The 13,796-nt window shown below is 41.8% G+C and overlaps 1 protein-coding gene across 3 annotated transcripts in view; it reads left to right on the top strand.

Annotated features, from left to right (window-relative positions):
* LOC119965135 (CTP synthase 1) overlaps positions 1 to 13,595 on the top strand; it is a 59,793-nt gene extending 46,198 nt beyond the window's left edge. For all 3 annotated transcript variants that reach the window (XM_038795492.1, XM_038795475.1, XM_038795484.1), the window contains 6 exons: positions 160 to 256; positions 5,715 to 5,770; positions 6,061 to 6,157; positions 7,043 to 7,187; positions 9,608 to 9,701; positions 11,339 to 13,595. In XM_038795492.1, coding sequence (XP_038651420.1) covers positions 160 to 256; positions 5,715 to 5,770; positions 6,061 to 6,157; positions 7,043 to 7,187; positions 9,608 to 9,695 — 483 coding nt within the window. In that variant the 3' untranslated portion in view covers positions 9,696 to 9,701; positions 11,339 to 13,595. The remainder of the gene's footprint in view (positions 1 to 159; positions 257 to 5,714; positions 5,771 to 6,060; positions 6,158 to 7,042; positions 7,188 to 9,607; positions 9,702 to 11,338) is intronic.
* Positions 13,596 to 13,796: the final 201 nt, after the last annotated feature.

The following is a 13,796-nucleotide window of genomic DNA, read 5'->3' as shown; positions in this document are numbered from 1 at the left end:
GAGATTGAGAATTCCGAGGCAAAAGATATAAAAATATATCATAAGGCGGGGCAGTATTTAGCAGCAGACGCTAAGGTCACTTAATTATAAATAATGAGTTTAATGCTGATTTCTTATGCGAGATGAAGATTTTAAAATTCTGTGTAAAATTTTGTACAGGTGATTGACATGCCAGAACACAACCCTGGGGACATGGGAGGAACCATGAGACTCGGCAAGAGAAAAACAATTCTGAAGGAAAAAAATTCAGTGACAAGTAGGATTTTCATTTTATATTTTTGCGTTTTCCGATCCATTTCAGCTGTTGTTTCATGGAAGTTGCGACCAACGAAAGAGTCGCAAATGACCTGTGAACTCCCGTCTTGGGGAGCAATCCTAGTTCGCAGGTCTGAAGTGCTTGAATCAAAGATGAACCATTAGTCTAGAGCTGTGTAAAAGTGGGATATTTATTTGCTGCAGGATGATAACATGCTGCTGCATTCCCTCATGGCCTCTCCACATAACCAGGCAGTGAACTTGTGATAATGGAAATAGTGTCTACACATACTGGCATCTTAGGGGAGAAAAGGATCCATGGAGATCGGGAAGAAAGGTGTACTCTCCATATGTTGGGGAGAGGAGCCATCACAAGACAGTGGAAGGTCGATGAGAACCATTTTATATCCGTCGAACACCCATTAAGTTTCAATGTCCTAGGTCCGTTCAGTTGTGAGTACGTCCTCAACAAAAGAGTTGTGTGAATTTCACAAGTGGCTGTGATTGTCCATATGTATTGAGGAATTTGCCGGAGTTTCAGGACTGTCCAGAGCTGCATATTTCCAAGTCACATGATATTCTACACCCATCTTAAACAGCTTTTGGTGTCCACATGAAAATGTAGTTTTCAAGTTGGAAATATCCTCATGCCTGCAGTGGGCATGACGGTGCCTTTACCACAATGAAGCATGCCAAGGTGCTTCAAGGAACATTACAATACAAGACATGATACTGACAGAGATGTAGGTCAGATGATTAAAACTTGGTCACAGATGTGTCTCAGAGGAGGAGAGTGAGGTAGAGAAGTTTAGGGAAGGATTCCAGAGCTTAGGGCCCAGACATTTGAAGACACAGCCATCATGAGGGTAGCACAGTGGCTTCACAGTGCCAGGGTCCCAGGTTCGATTCCCCACTGGGTCGCTGTCTGTGCGGAGTCTGCATGTTCTCCCCGTGTCTGCATGGCTTTCCTCCGGGTGCTCTGGTTTCCTCCCACAGTCCAAAGACGTGCAGGTTAGGTGGATTGGCCATGCTAAATTTCCCTTGGTGACTAAAAAGGTTAGGAGGGGTTATTGGGTTACGGGGAAAGGGTGGGGGAAGTGAGGGCTTAAGTGGGTCGGTGCAGACTCGATGGGCCAAATGGCCTCCTTCTTCACTATATGTTCTATCAATTGTGACAGAATTATGATTGGAAATGCACAATAGCCAGAAACATAGGAATGCAGATATGTCGGAGGGTTGTGCTGTGCAAGGCCATGGAGGGATTTGAAAATGATGATAATTTAAAAACCAAGACATTGTTTGACTGGGAGCCAATGTGGGTCAGCAAACACGGATGTGACAGGAGAACAGGACCTGTGGCAAGTTAAGACATGGGCAGCAGGGTTTTGGCGTTCACAATATAAAGGGCACAACTTGCACCTAGAGCCACTAATTATGTGAATTAAACAGCCTTGTGTGTCTGGTTCACTTGATCCAACAGACTATCCTGGATACTTGGCACAACCATAATCATTCAATCTGATTGAGGCACTGATCAGTCAGCATGCTGCTTTGAACTGTCAACTTTCCAAGTGGAACCTTGATAGGTTCAGTGTAATCCACATTAGAGAAGCTTTTTCTGTGAGGAAACTAGAGATGGTCCTGGATGACATTTGACAACCTTGAGAAGTGCATTTTGGGATCCTGTACTTAAATCAAGTTTGCATCAGTTCATGGACTATGCAGTAATTAGTTTGAGATATGTTTCCCTTCCCCCTCCCTCCAATTGGGAAGAGCATTGTGCCGCAATTGCGTGATATTAAGCTCTTGTCATCAGTGGTTGCTGCAGCTTTCTGGTGCCCAGGGCTGATTCAGCATTTTGCTGGCTATGAGGGAGGTATGACAGTTCAATGGACTGCCCTTTCATTGAAGAGTGAGGGAGCCCTGAAAGAAAAAGAGGAAATCTCCGGTGTTCTCAAGTCTAAATATTGAGTTTGATATGAGGTGTTCCTTTCTCATTTTTAAGTTCACCATCACAGGGCACTGAGAGATGGGAATCAAATAAATAGATTTTGCTGATTTTGTTTGAGATTATACCTTCAGTTGATAAGTCGTTTTTAAACTAATTTGCATTACTGGTTGTGAATTGAATGTGAGAATCTATTTAAATGTTGCACCTTTGGGTTAGGTTACCAGTCCAAATATTACAGCACAGAATCAATGTAGTTAATGCAATAATATTGGAAGTTCTTGTGTGATGCAGCACAATGGGAACAATAACTCAGTCTCTGAATGTGGTTGCTTTGAATTTATTCCCCCTCCTGCAGTATTTTCAAACAGCCTAACAATGCACACTTCAGGAAGGATGTAAAGCAGTTGCAGATGATGCAGAAAAGATTTACAAGAATAATTCCGGAAAGAAGGGATTTCAGTTATGAGGACAGGGAAAGTGGTGGCATAGTGGTATCACTGGATTAGTAATCCAAAGACCCAAGGGGATGCTATGGGTACCCGGGTTCGAATCCCACCAGGACAGATGGTGAAATTTGAATTGGGTAAAAATCTGGAGTCCAATGATTGTCGTTAAAAACCCATCTGGTTCACGATTGTCCTTTAGTTTAGGGAAGGAAATCAGCTGTCCTTGCCCAGTCTGACTCCAGATATACAGCAATGTAGTTGACTCTGAAACCACTCAGATCAAGAGCAATTAAGCATCGGCAATAAATTCTGACCCAACGATGCCCACATCCCGTGAATGAATGAAAGGATAAATAGGTGAAACGGACTGTTCTCATTAAAGAAGAGGTTGAGAGGAGATTTAATAGAGACGTTTAAAATCATGACATATATAGGGAGAAACTGTTCTCACTGGCTGAAAGGACACAAAGATTAGCAGAAGAACTAGAGGCGACATGTGGGAAAAACCTTTTGCAATGTATTCCGTGGTTAGGATCTGGGATGCACTGTCTGAGAGAGAAAGATTGGAGACAGATTCAATCATGCCTTCAAAAGGGAATTGGATAATTATCTGAAGAAAAATCAGTTGCTGGGATGCAGGGAAAAGGCAATCAGTGGGACTAGCTGAGTTGCTCTTGCAGAGGGCTGACACGAGTACAATGGGCCCAATTGCCGCCTCCTGTGCTCAACCGTTTTATGAATTTAGCCAATGATCTGATTTGAATTTGTTCCAGTGGACTAGTCCCTGCCACAGAAATATATAATCATTTCGTTTAACATGTACAGCAGTGAAGAGGGTGGGTGGACAGAGCAACGACTTAATATGGGTGAAATAGAACATAGAACAGTACAGCACAGAACAGGCCCTTCGGCCCTCGATGTTGTGCCGAGCCATGATCACCCTACTCAAACCCACGTATCCACCCTATACCCGTAACCTTACTTTTTTTAGGACACTACGGGCAATTTAGCATGGCCAATCCACCTAACCCGCACATCTTTGGACTGTGGGAGGAAACCGGAGCACCCGGAGGAAACCCACGCACACACGGGGAGGACGTGCAGACTCCGCACAGACAGTGACCCATAATGATTTACTGAGGGAAATCAGCTGGGATATTTTGCTATGTTAAAGGTGCTGTATTTCTTAATGCATTTCTAAAAGAATGCCAGAGGTTTTCAAATTATCCAGGCCCTTTTTTCAACCCAAAAACATTTTTTTATGTGTTGGCTTTGTCTTCAGTGGAACGATGCAAGATTAATCTGAGTAAATTCTTCTAAATTGCGCTAGTAATTTATAATCCAAGGTACAATTGGAGAACTAGAGAAAGGCCAGACTGTCGATTCAGATCCACTCATTTTTTAAAATAAATTTAGAGTACCCAATTATTTATTTTTTTCCAATTAAGGGGCAATTTAGCATGGGCAATCCACCTAACCTGCACATCTGGATAAAAGCAAATTACTGCGGATGCTGGAATCTGAAACGAGAGAGAAAATGCTAGAAAATCTCAGCAAGTCTGGCAGCATCTGTAGGGAGAGAAAAGAGCTAACGTTTCGAGTCCGATGACTCTTTGTCAAAGCTTTGATGCTGCCAGACTTGCTGACATTTTCCAGCATTTTCTCTCTCGTAACCTGCATATCTTTTGGGTTGTGGGAGTGAAACCCACGCACACATGGGGAGAATTTGCAAACTCCACACAGACAGTGACCTCGGGCCGTGATTCGAGCCTGGGTCCTCAGCGCCGTAGTCCCAGTGCAATCCACTGCGCCACCGTGCTGCCCCAGATCCACTTTCATGACTCTGTTTGACTCTTGTATTTATTTTGATCCCAGAGCATATCTAACTCTCCCTCAATAGGAATCAAAGCAGTTCTTTCAACTGTTTTGTTAGGTCCATATTCACCCAACTCGTGCCAGTCTGTTCATAAATCACAACTGTGAAGGTAATTTTTAGGTTGGGGCAGCACGGCACCTCACAGAATCGAGGACCTGGGTTCGATCCCAGCCCCGGGAAACTGTCCGTGTGCAGTTTGCATATTCTCCCTGTGTTTGCATGGGTCTCACCCCCACAACCCAAAAAGATGTGATGGGTAGGTGAATAGGCCACGCTAAATTGCCCCTTAATTGGGGAAAAAAAGAATTGCTGCCTCACAGCACCAGGGACCCATATTTGATTCTGCCTTGGGTGACTGTGTGGAGTTTGTACTTCGTTCCCGTGTCTGCATGGGTTTCCTCCCGGTGCTCCGGTTTCCCCCCACAGTCCAAAGAAGTGCAAGTTAGGCGGATTGGCCCTGTTGACAAAAGATGTGTAGCTTAGGTGGGGTTACGGGGATAGGGTGGGCCTAGGAAGGGTGCTGTTTCAGAAGAAAGGTGTCTGCTGCTGTGTGCAGACTGACCAGGAATGTGTGGGAAAATGGTGTACTCACACAGAACACAAAAGTTTGAGTGTTTCGAGTTTGCACCCTCAGTATCCTGCTTTACGGCAGTGAGGTCTGGACAATATATGCCAGCCACGACCAAAGCCTCAAGGTATTTCATCTTTGCTGCCTCAGATGGATCCTTAGCATCAGGTGGCAGTTCTGTATCTCCAACGTAGAAGTCCGCAAGGTAGCTAACATCCCCAGCATGTACACCATACTGAGTCAGCGGTGCTCGAAGTGGCTTGGAAATGTGAGCCACGTGGAAGATGGCAGGATCCCCAATGACATATTTTATAGCGACCAGACCCACTTGCTGCCCATCCCTTCGCTTTTGAAACTGACTATTGAATTTGCTTCCACTGTCCTTTCAAATGGCTTATTCCAGATCATCGGAACTCACTCCGTGAACAAAACAAAAGCCTCATTTCCAAATCAAATGCATCTGATTTAATGAGGATTAGGACAAAATGTCCAAGGATCAGCCCAGTTCATAGAAATGTCTTCTCCAAAAATATTTTGGCTGAACCAAAAGCTGGTCAGCTTTCTTGTGCGAGTGTTCCCGTATGAAGAGTTTCAAAATATGCTTTATTTGACCTTTAGGGAAGTTGTATAAGAATTGCGACTACATTGAAGAACGACACAGACATCGATATGAGGTACGAGCTGCTTTGCTTTTCCTCTGACTTTCTGAAGTCTTTGTTTGAAAAACACGCAACATTTTTATTATAACCTGCTCCCCCTCAAGCCTGTTCAGAGCATCAGCCTCTTCCAATGTTCTCTGTTTTAAATGTATGCTTCTCTCCCCTTCTAAATGGCTATTTTTAAATTTGCGTTTCACGTTAATCCTTTTGCACCAAAACTTTCTTCCCAATTGGATTCCACCCAAACGTTCTGCCTAACCACATTGAAACAAAGGACAAAAACACTCCAATATGTTGTGTTGCAGGTGAATCCAGAAATGCGAAATAACTTCGAAGAAAAGGGATTTAGATTTGTTGGTCAGGATGTGGAGGGGGAACGAATGGAAATAATAGAACTCGATGGTAAGTGAAGCGATATTTTGGTGGTGGAAAATGAGCTATGACACTAATTCTTCTAAAGTACTGTGAATCACTGAGCGGAGACCTTTTTGTAAAGTTTACTATTTGAAGCAACATTTTGGATAAAACATATACTCGTGTATTAAAATTTAGAATAAATCCCCAAGCTGTTGCCTGTAATGTTAAGTATATAATCTGAACAAATTTGGTGCTTGAATGTTACTTTGGGAAAAGGTTTCAGAAATTCAAATTTGAGGCATCTTTTAGTGTTCTAGTCAATTCGGTTTTGGACATCCCTTTAGATTCAGTCTCTTGTCACACATTGCATGACAAATTATGGTGTGCTTTCTGTAACTTCTATTGTGATCAAAATATTGTTAATGCCGCAGTGGGATGTCTTGGTTTTCTGATAATATATACAATTTCTTGACTAATTTTCTGAGTGCCTTTACTATTATTTCTGTAAGGCAAGTAAAGCTTATAGTTTGGCTCCGTTCAGTGGTCTTTGGAGTGGAGAACTTGTGCACCTCCAACAACAGCTCCTAGTGGGCAGATTGATGTGATATGTTCTGGACGTCAAGGACCACTGTCTCACTTCCCTCGTCCTCCACTCATGGAGCGGATGGCCGCATTTTCCATGCCCTATGCAGATTGGGTTGAGTGCTTTGCACTCTTTCTGAGGGTGGTTGAAGCCAGGGATCTCGGATCAATATTAGCTGGTGTTTGCCAGAATCGTTAGTCCGGTTTTGAGTGCTTTTTTCTTTGTCTTTGTGGTGAGAAGGTTGGCGTTTGAGTACAAGTTTACCTGTTGACTCTCCTTCAAGGTTAATTAACTCTGATTCAAGTCATGTGAAGTTTTGTAATTGGGTGGATGCTTGCCTTTTACAGAGCATCCTTATTTTGTTGGGGTCCAGTATCATCCAGAGTTTACCTCCAGACCCATGAAACCATCACCACCTTACTTTGGCCTGATGTTGGCCGCCTCAGGGAAACTTCAACGTTACTTGGAAAAGGGTTGTAGACTGTCGCCAAGGTAATTGTCTGTTTGTTCTATCGCAAATATATGAACACCGGCATGAGCTTTCTGATTGATTCAGTGTAAGCTCACAACTGAGCTTTTTGTATTGACTTGTAGTTTTACCATTTGTGGTTGGATTTTAAAAAGCCATTCTCTAAGATATAGTTGCCATGATTGACATGGTTAGGAAATTGGTTGAGTGGCAGGTGACAGAGAGTGGGGATAATGGGCAATTACTCTAATTGTCAGAAGTGACTAATGGTGTTCCACAGGGATCTGAGATGGGGCCTCAATTATTTAAACTATTCATCACTGACTTGGATGATGGCATGGAAAGTCGTATATCCACATTTGTGGATGATACAAAGTTAGGTGGCATTGTAGACGGCCTAGATGATAGCATAAAATTGCAGGGAGATATTGACAGACTAGAAGAACGGGCAAAACTGTGGCAGATGGAATTTAATATAAGCAGGTGTGAGGTTATCCATTTTGAACCAAAAAAGGTTAGAGCAGAGTACTTTCTGAATGGAAAGAGGTTAGGTTTTGTGGATGTCCAAAGAGATTTGGGGGCTCGGGTACATAGAGCCTTAAAATGCCAGGAAAAAGTGCAGAAAATAATCAAAAAGGCTAATGGAATGCTAGCATTAATATGGAATATAAAGACACAGGGGTAATGCTGCAGCTATACAAAACCCTAGTTTGGCCCCACTTGGAGTACTGTGAACAGTTCTGGGCACGACACTTTAGGAAGGATATTTTGGCCTTGCAGTGAGTACAACGTTGGTTTGCAGAAATACCTGGATTACAGGAGTTGAGTTACGAGGAGAGATGACTCAAATTAGACTTGACTTAGTTAGAATTTAGAAGGTTATGGGGTGATCTGATCGAAGTATTCAAGGTTTTACAGGAAAAGACAGAGTAGATAAAGGTGAACTATTTCCACTGGTTCGAGATTCTGAAACTAGGGGAGATAGTCTAAAAATTACGGCTGGACCATTCGGGAGCATTGTTAGGAAGAATGTCTTCACTCAAAGGATGGCAGAGGTTTGGAACTCTCTCCCATAAACAACAGTTGAACCTAGAACAGTGGTTCGTTTTAAATCTGAGATAGATTTTTGTGAAGCAAAAATATTATTATAAATATGGGATAAAGGCAAGTATATAGAGTTAGGTCACAGATCAGCCATGACCCAATTGAATGGCCTACTCCTGTTCTTATGTTCCTCAGTTGCCCACATCATTGAGAGGAATGACAAAATTATTTTAAAGGGAAGCTAGATAAAGACCTCAAAGAAAGGAATGGAAGGATATGCTGTTGGTATAGGAGAAAGTAGGGTGGTAAAGAGTCTAAAGACCAAAATTAGGTTGAATGGCCAGCCTCTGTATGGTGAATTCTGTGTAATTCACAAAATATACAAAAATAATGTAGTCAGTTAAAACTCTAAATGCCCATTGCCTGGTTTCCTGCTTCTTGCACCACCTCCCTTCTCTCTCTCTCTCTCTTCAACGCTTCCCTTCTGCTCATCGCTAAATTCCACATCCATCGCAATTCTCACAGCCTTGGCCTACAAAGGTATCACTGCTGACGCATCTGTTTAATCTTCCTATTTGTTGAAGCCATTTTACTGTTTCAATCAAATGCCAAGTTTGTACACAAAAGCTTGACAGACGCATATAAATTTCAGACAAACATTCCTGCACTGTAAATGGGATCGGATTGCTGTAAAATTTATCAGCAGCATGTAACCACAGCCTCCCTTGGGGGGGGGGGGGGGGTGGGGGGGAGCAACTTGCCTACGGGGAATAATTCTGCACATACATCAGTGTACAGCACATTTTTATGCACGTGACTGGTTGAAAGTGTAATCATTGTCATGTTCAGAAGCTGAATTGTCAGAACAAAGAAAATTTTCATGTTTTGACATGTTGTAGTTCTGAACCTCTTAATATTAAATATTAATTGTCCTCAGTTAACATGTTTAGGTGGCCCATCTGGTCGCATTGCTTTGAATGGGAGTGACTGTTAACAGCGGGAGAATTTTAAACAATCACATTCCTCCGCTTCTAGAATTTAACTAGACTTTCATTTTTTTTTAAACTTTTCACACGGCAAATGCTTGCAGGTTAAAAATATGTTTTAAATTGACCGCACTGAGGCACTGAAGCCAATTGGACAATGAAGATCCCAGTTTGATTTGTGCTGCCCAGTATTTCAAGCTGATCCCTGCCAGTTCATCTGCTGCAATAACTCTGGGTAAAGGAAGGGAACATACAGGCCTCCCCTTCTTAATGTCTAAATAATCTAATTGGAAGTGGGGCAGGGAGGGGTGAAAAGGTTGGGGTGTGTGCCCCAGCAACAAAAAAGATTGTTTACTCTCTTTCCCTCCCACCACCCCCCCCACAAGTTAATATCATGTGTTTCTGCTCTCCAGAGATACATACAGTGATCAAAGCGGAAGCAGCTCACCAGATTCTGAAATTGTTGATTTAAAGCTGTCAGCTATTCTACAACAAGAGTAATATTTGGTAAGTTTTATAACCAGTCTTGGATTTTGGAATTGTCCTGTTATCCTCTACTCTGGTTAACAGCAGACATCTGCAGAGATCACAACTATTTTGGATGGTGCTTCGTTCTGAACAATATGAGGAGAGAGATTTTAGGTATCTGTCTCACGATATTTTTTTTTTTACATTTTGAGTTCCCAATTATTTTTTTCCAATTTAAAGGGCAATTTAGTGTGACCAATCCACCTACCCTGCACATCTTTAGGTTGTTGGGAGAAACCCATGCAGACACGGAGAGAATGTGCAAACTCCACACGGACAGTGACCCAGTGTCAGGATCGAACCCGGGTCCTCAGCGCCGTAGGCAGCAGGGCTAATCAGTGTGCCACCTTGTTTCCCCCTTAAGATAAAGTGATTTACTAAAGCTGCTTCTTGCTTGGAAAAAATGTATTGGCAAAACTTTTCAAATTCGAGAAATTGTTTCAGCTTGACTTATCTTATGATCTCCGAGCTTCCCACTACTCATTGCAGCCAGTGAAACACTTAAGTATCGTTATTGATGGGAATGCAGCAGCTAATTTATTCAACAGCCCAGGAATAACTTCATGATAGGCCAGGTGACCTATTTAAGTGATGTTACCTAAGGGATCAACACTGGCCAAGGTATAGAGGAGAACGTCCCAGCTCTCCTTCCAAAAGCACCCTAAAATCTATGGCTCCATGCAAAGCCACTTTTGATTAATTGGGATTGATGGTGGCAGCTTTTCCCTATTTTCTTTTCCAGACCTTTATATTTCTCTATTGTATTCGCTAAGTTGAGCAATGTCTAAGTTGGGCAGCGGAACTTTGAATCCCGTCTATCCTATTTTGCTGCTGATGGTGTCTGATTCAAATCTTCACCTACCACTACAAATTGGAAAACACTGCACCTGATGAACTATTAGTCTGCTGCCCAGGTGGTTTGGTTTGGTTGGGATAGGTATTGAGCAGGTGAGCTTCACAGGCAAGGGAGATCCCAGAAGATTAGATCTCTTCTGGGCTGAGCTTAGTCAGAGCAACAGTAAATGCTACATTGGGCCTTTACCCTGGGACTTGAGAAGGGACAAATATGTCAAGATTCTTGTTCCTAATTGCTATCGAGTGACCACCCAGAAAGCAGATATGACTTGAGGGCAAGATTAGATTTGACTGAGAGAGAGGTTGGGTTGCTGACACCATAGACTTTCAGGGAAGATGGCAACTTGGTTGAAATACTCGAGAATGGCACCTGTAAAATTGTACCTAACCTGGACTTTCAGGAGCAGAGGGAGAAAGTTAGTGGAAAAGATTATTTTAAGTTTGTAAATAAGAACTCAGAGCAGAAGTAGTCCATACAGCCCTCAAGCTTGTTTCACTAGTCAATAAGATCATGCTTCAATTTCCATGTCAGCCCTACATCCCTCTCACATCCTTGATCCCTTAGCGTTCAAAATTATATTGTTCTTAATATTGAATATACCCATCGGTTGAGCACCACATCTCACGTTGGAAAATTCTGAAGATCTACAATTCTCTGAGCAAAGACATTTTAATCCTAAATGACTGACCTAAGGTTATGATTATTCTCCTGGTTCTAGACTTTAAAATATCTCTCTTTCTCTCTCTCTCTCTTTATCCAGGTGTTGGTTAAGTCCAAAGATCTGAAGTGTTGGCAATTGAACTTCAACATCCATTTAATTTTACAGTATTACATATTCACGCTGATGCTTTGGTCTGTCAGTCTTGTCCATGCAGCACGCTGTCAGAGAGAACCATCATTTGTTTAATTTTGTGTTGCTGTGTAATGTAAAACAGTGAAAAATCTTTATAAAAGGAATTACCATTTGTTCACCACCTCTTGACGGCCTGCGTAGATTTTAGAGTTAAGTTTTTGAATCTTGGATTTTTCTACAGCTACATAAAATCAAAGTAACATATTGTATTGGAATTAGTAAACTGGATCATGTGGCATTCATTTGGGACAGTGCTATGTAACACCAGTTGTTCATCTTGAAAAGTTCCCATCTCCCAAACTCTATTTTAACTTTCTGGCCAGTTGTATTTTTTTCAACACTACCTCTTCAAAAAGTGACCTGAACAGTGTACTGCTTTATTTTTATTTAGACTCCTGTGTCTAGTTTAAGCTCCTCCTGATGTATTTTCTGTATACCTCAATATGTTGCAGTTGTATATGTGGGGTTGGAAGAATTGCATTATTCTGTTTAGCTTCTACTATTACATTTGCTGTGAAACTGACTGCAAAAGTTCATTTAATATTGGTGAAAGATTTAACTTTTTATTTTTACACAAAGGTGGAAATGCTTGATTTTATTGAGAATGTAATCACACTACTGTCATGCAAGACAAAGATTTGGCTGTAATTGGGGTTGCAGTACTGTCTGTTTCATGTTTCCATCATTCCAATCAAGTGAGCGACAGCTGATTTATGTAGATCTGAGCAGACGTGGAACATTTTTTAAAATGCAGCCTAATTACTCAGGACTTCAGCCTTGTTCCAGTAAATAAACATGATAATCACTCTGAGCGGAACCAGTATTACAAAAAGGTTGTCTCAAAAGTTCCAAATCCCAAAATCTGGTCACAATCCCTTCAGACCATTCCAGATATTTTCCACCATCTCTTCACCAAGCAGAATGTAATGGGGGCTGCTTGCTTTAATCGGCCAAGTCTTCTTAACACCACAGCTTGTCATCTTGGTAACCAACCAATTACAGCCTTGGTAACCAACCATGCCCGACCACCTTGGTAATCCTTCAGGGAATGTTCTCTCATGAAAGTGACAATGAACCCTATTGCTCACCTAGCCTCTGTTTGTGTTCTAGCTATGGCTTCAAAGTTGGAATCGGATGGGAGCACATCAAAATGGACAACTGTACCAGAATTGTGTACAAAAATCTTTTAAGGCCAAGTCCTAGGTGGAAACATGCTTAAACACTCTTTGTAGTTGGAGTGAGAACTTTTGAAATACCCTCCCCCACCCACAGGCTTTCAACAAATATAGAATTAGACACATTTTATGCCTCTGTTTTTGTGTCACCCCAACTTAAACTGATCTAACTTGGCTTGAGAGGGTAGGTGCTGAATGGCAGTTTCCCCAGGCTGAGTAAGCTAGAAATAGAGGTCACAGTATTGGGATGAGGAGTCAACCATTTGAGAATGAGATTAGGAGAAACCTCTTCATTCTTAGGGTTGTAAATCTTTGGGATTCATTATCCCAGGGAGCTGTTAGTGCTCAGTTGCAGAGTATATTCAAGACACATTGATTTTTGGGCACTGACGGAATTGAGGGTTAGTTCAGGAAGGTACTGTTAAATTAGAGCAGCCATCACCTTATTAATTGGCAGAGCAAGCTTGCTTCCCACTCCCATTTCTTAGGTAACTTTAAATTGATGCTCAGGTAAAGCTGGTGGCTAAATACTTGGTTTAGTCAGAAACAAAGTAAGTGGAATTGCCCAAAGATCACTTGATGATACCTACAAACTAGTATGCAAGGAGCTCAGATTTAACAAGCTTGGCGTAGGTGGGTGTAACATACATGCTTCTAACTGGCAAAACAAAAATACATTTCCACCATGGTTACCACTCTTCCTCCCGCCCCCAACATCTTAAAAGAAGGGTCCGAATCTATCAATATATTATTCCCATTTAATATTTCTTGGGTTCGTAGCTCCCCTCATTCTGTTATTACTTTGAGCTGACTGGGATAAGCCACAACTGGAGAATGAACTTTGTGGAGTGTAGGTCGCTGCTGACTGTCCCTCCAGTAGCAGCAAACTTGAAATAAAACTGTGCCTGCTTTTATATTTCATCATGGAAACAAACTCTTAATAAAATAATCTTGAAATAAAAATGAATGGAAAAATTGTACCATTTCAAGATCTGTGTATTATGCTTTTTTAAATTTTATGGAGCACTTTTGGTTGACATTCCTTTTACCAGTTGTGTTTGCTAACTAGATTTGTGGTAGCAACTCTTTGCTGCTTAGCACATCGAGGAAAGCTGAATTTGTGCAGTTGTCCATTTTAATTTCAGAATACTTGTGACTGCTATTGATGTTGCCAACAGGTAGTTGGGTTA

Source organism: Scyliorhinus canicula, chromosome 1 (assembly GCF_902713615.1).
Source record: "Scyliorhinus canicula chromosome 1, sScyCan1.1, whole genome shotgun sequence".
Lineage (NCBI taxonomy): Eukaryota > Metazoa > Chordata > Chondrichthyes > Carcharhiniformes > Scyliorhinidae > Scyliorhinus > Scyliorhinus canicula.
This window is presented reverse-complemented; position numbering and strand designations above follow the sequence as displayed.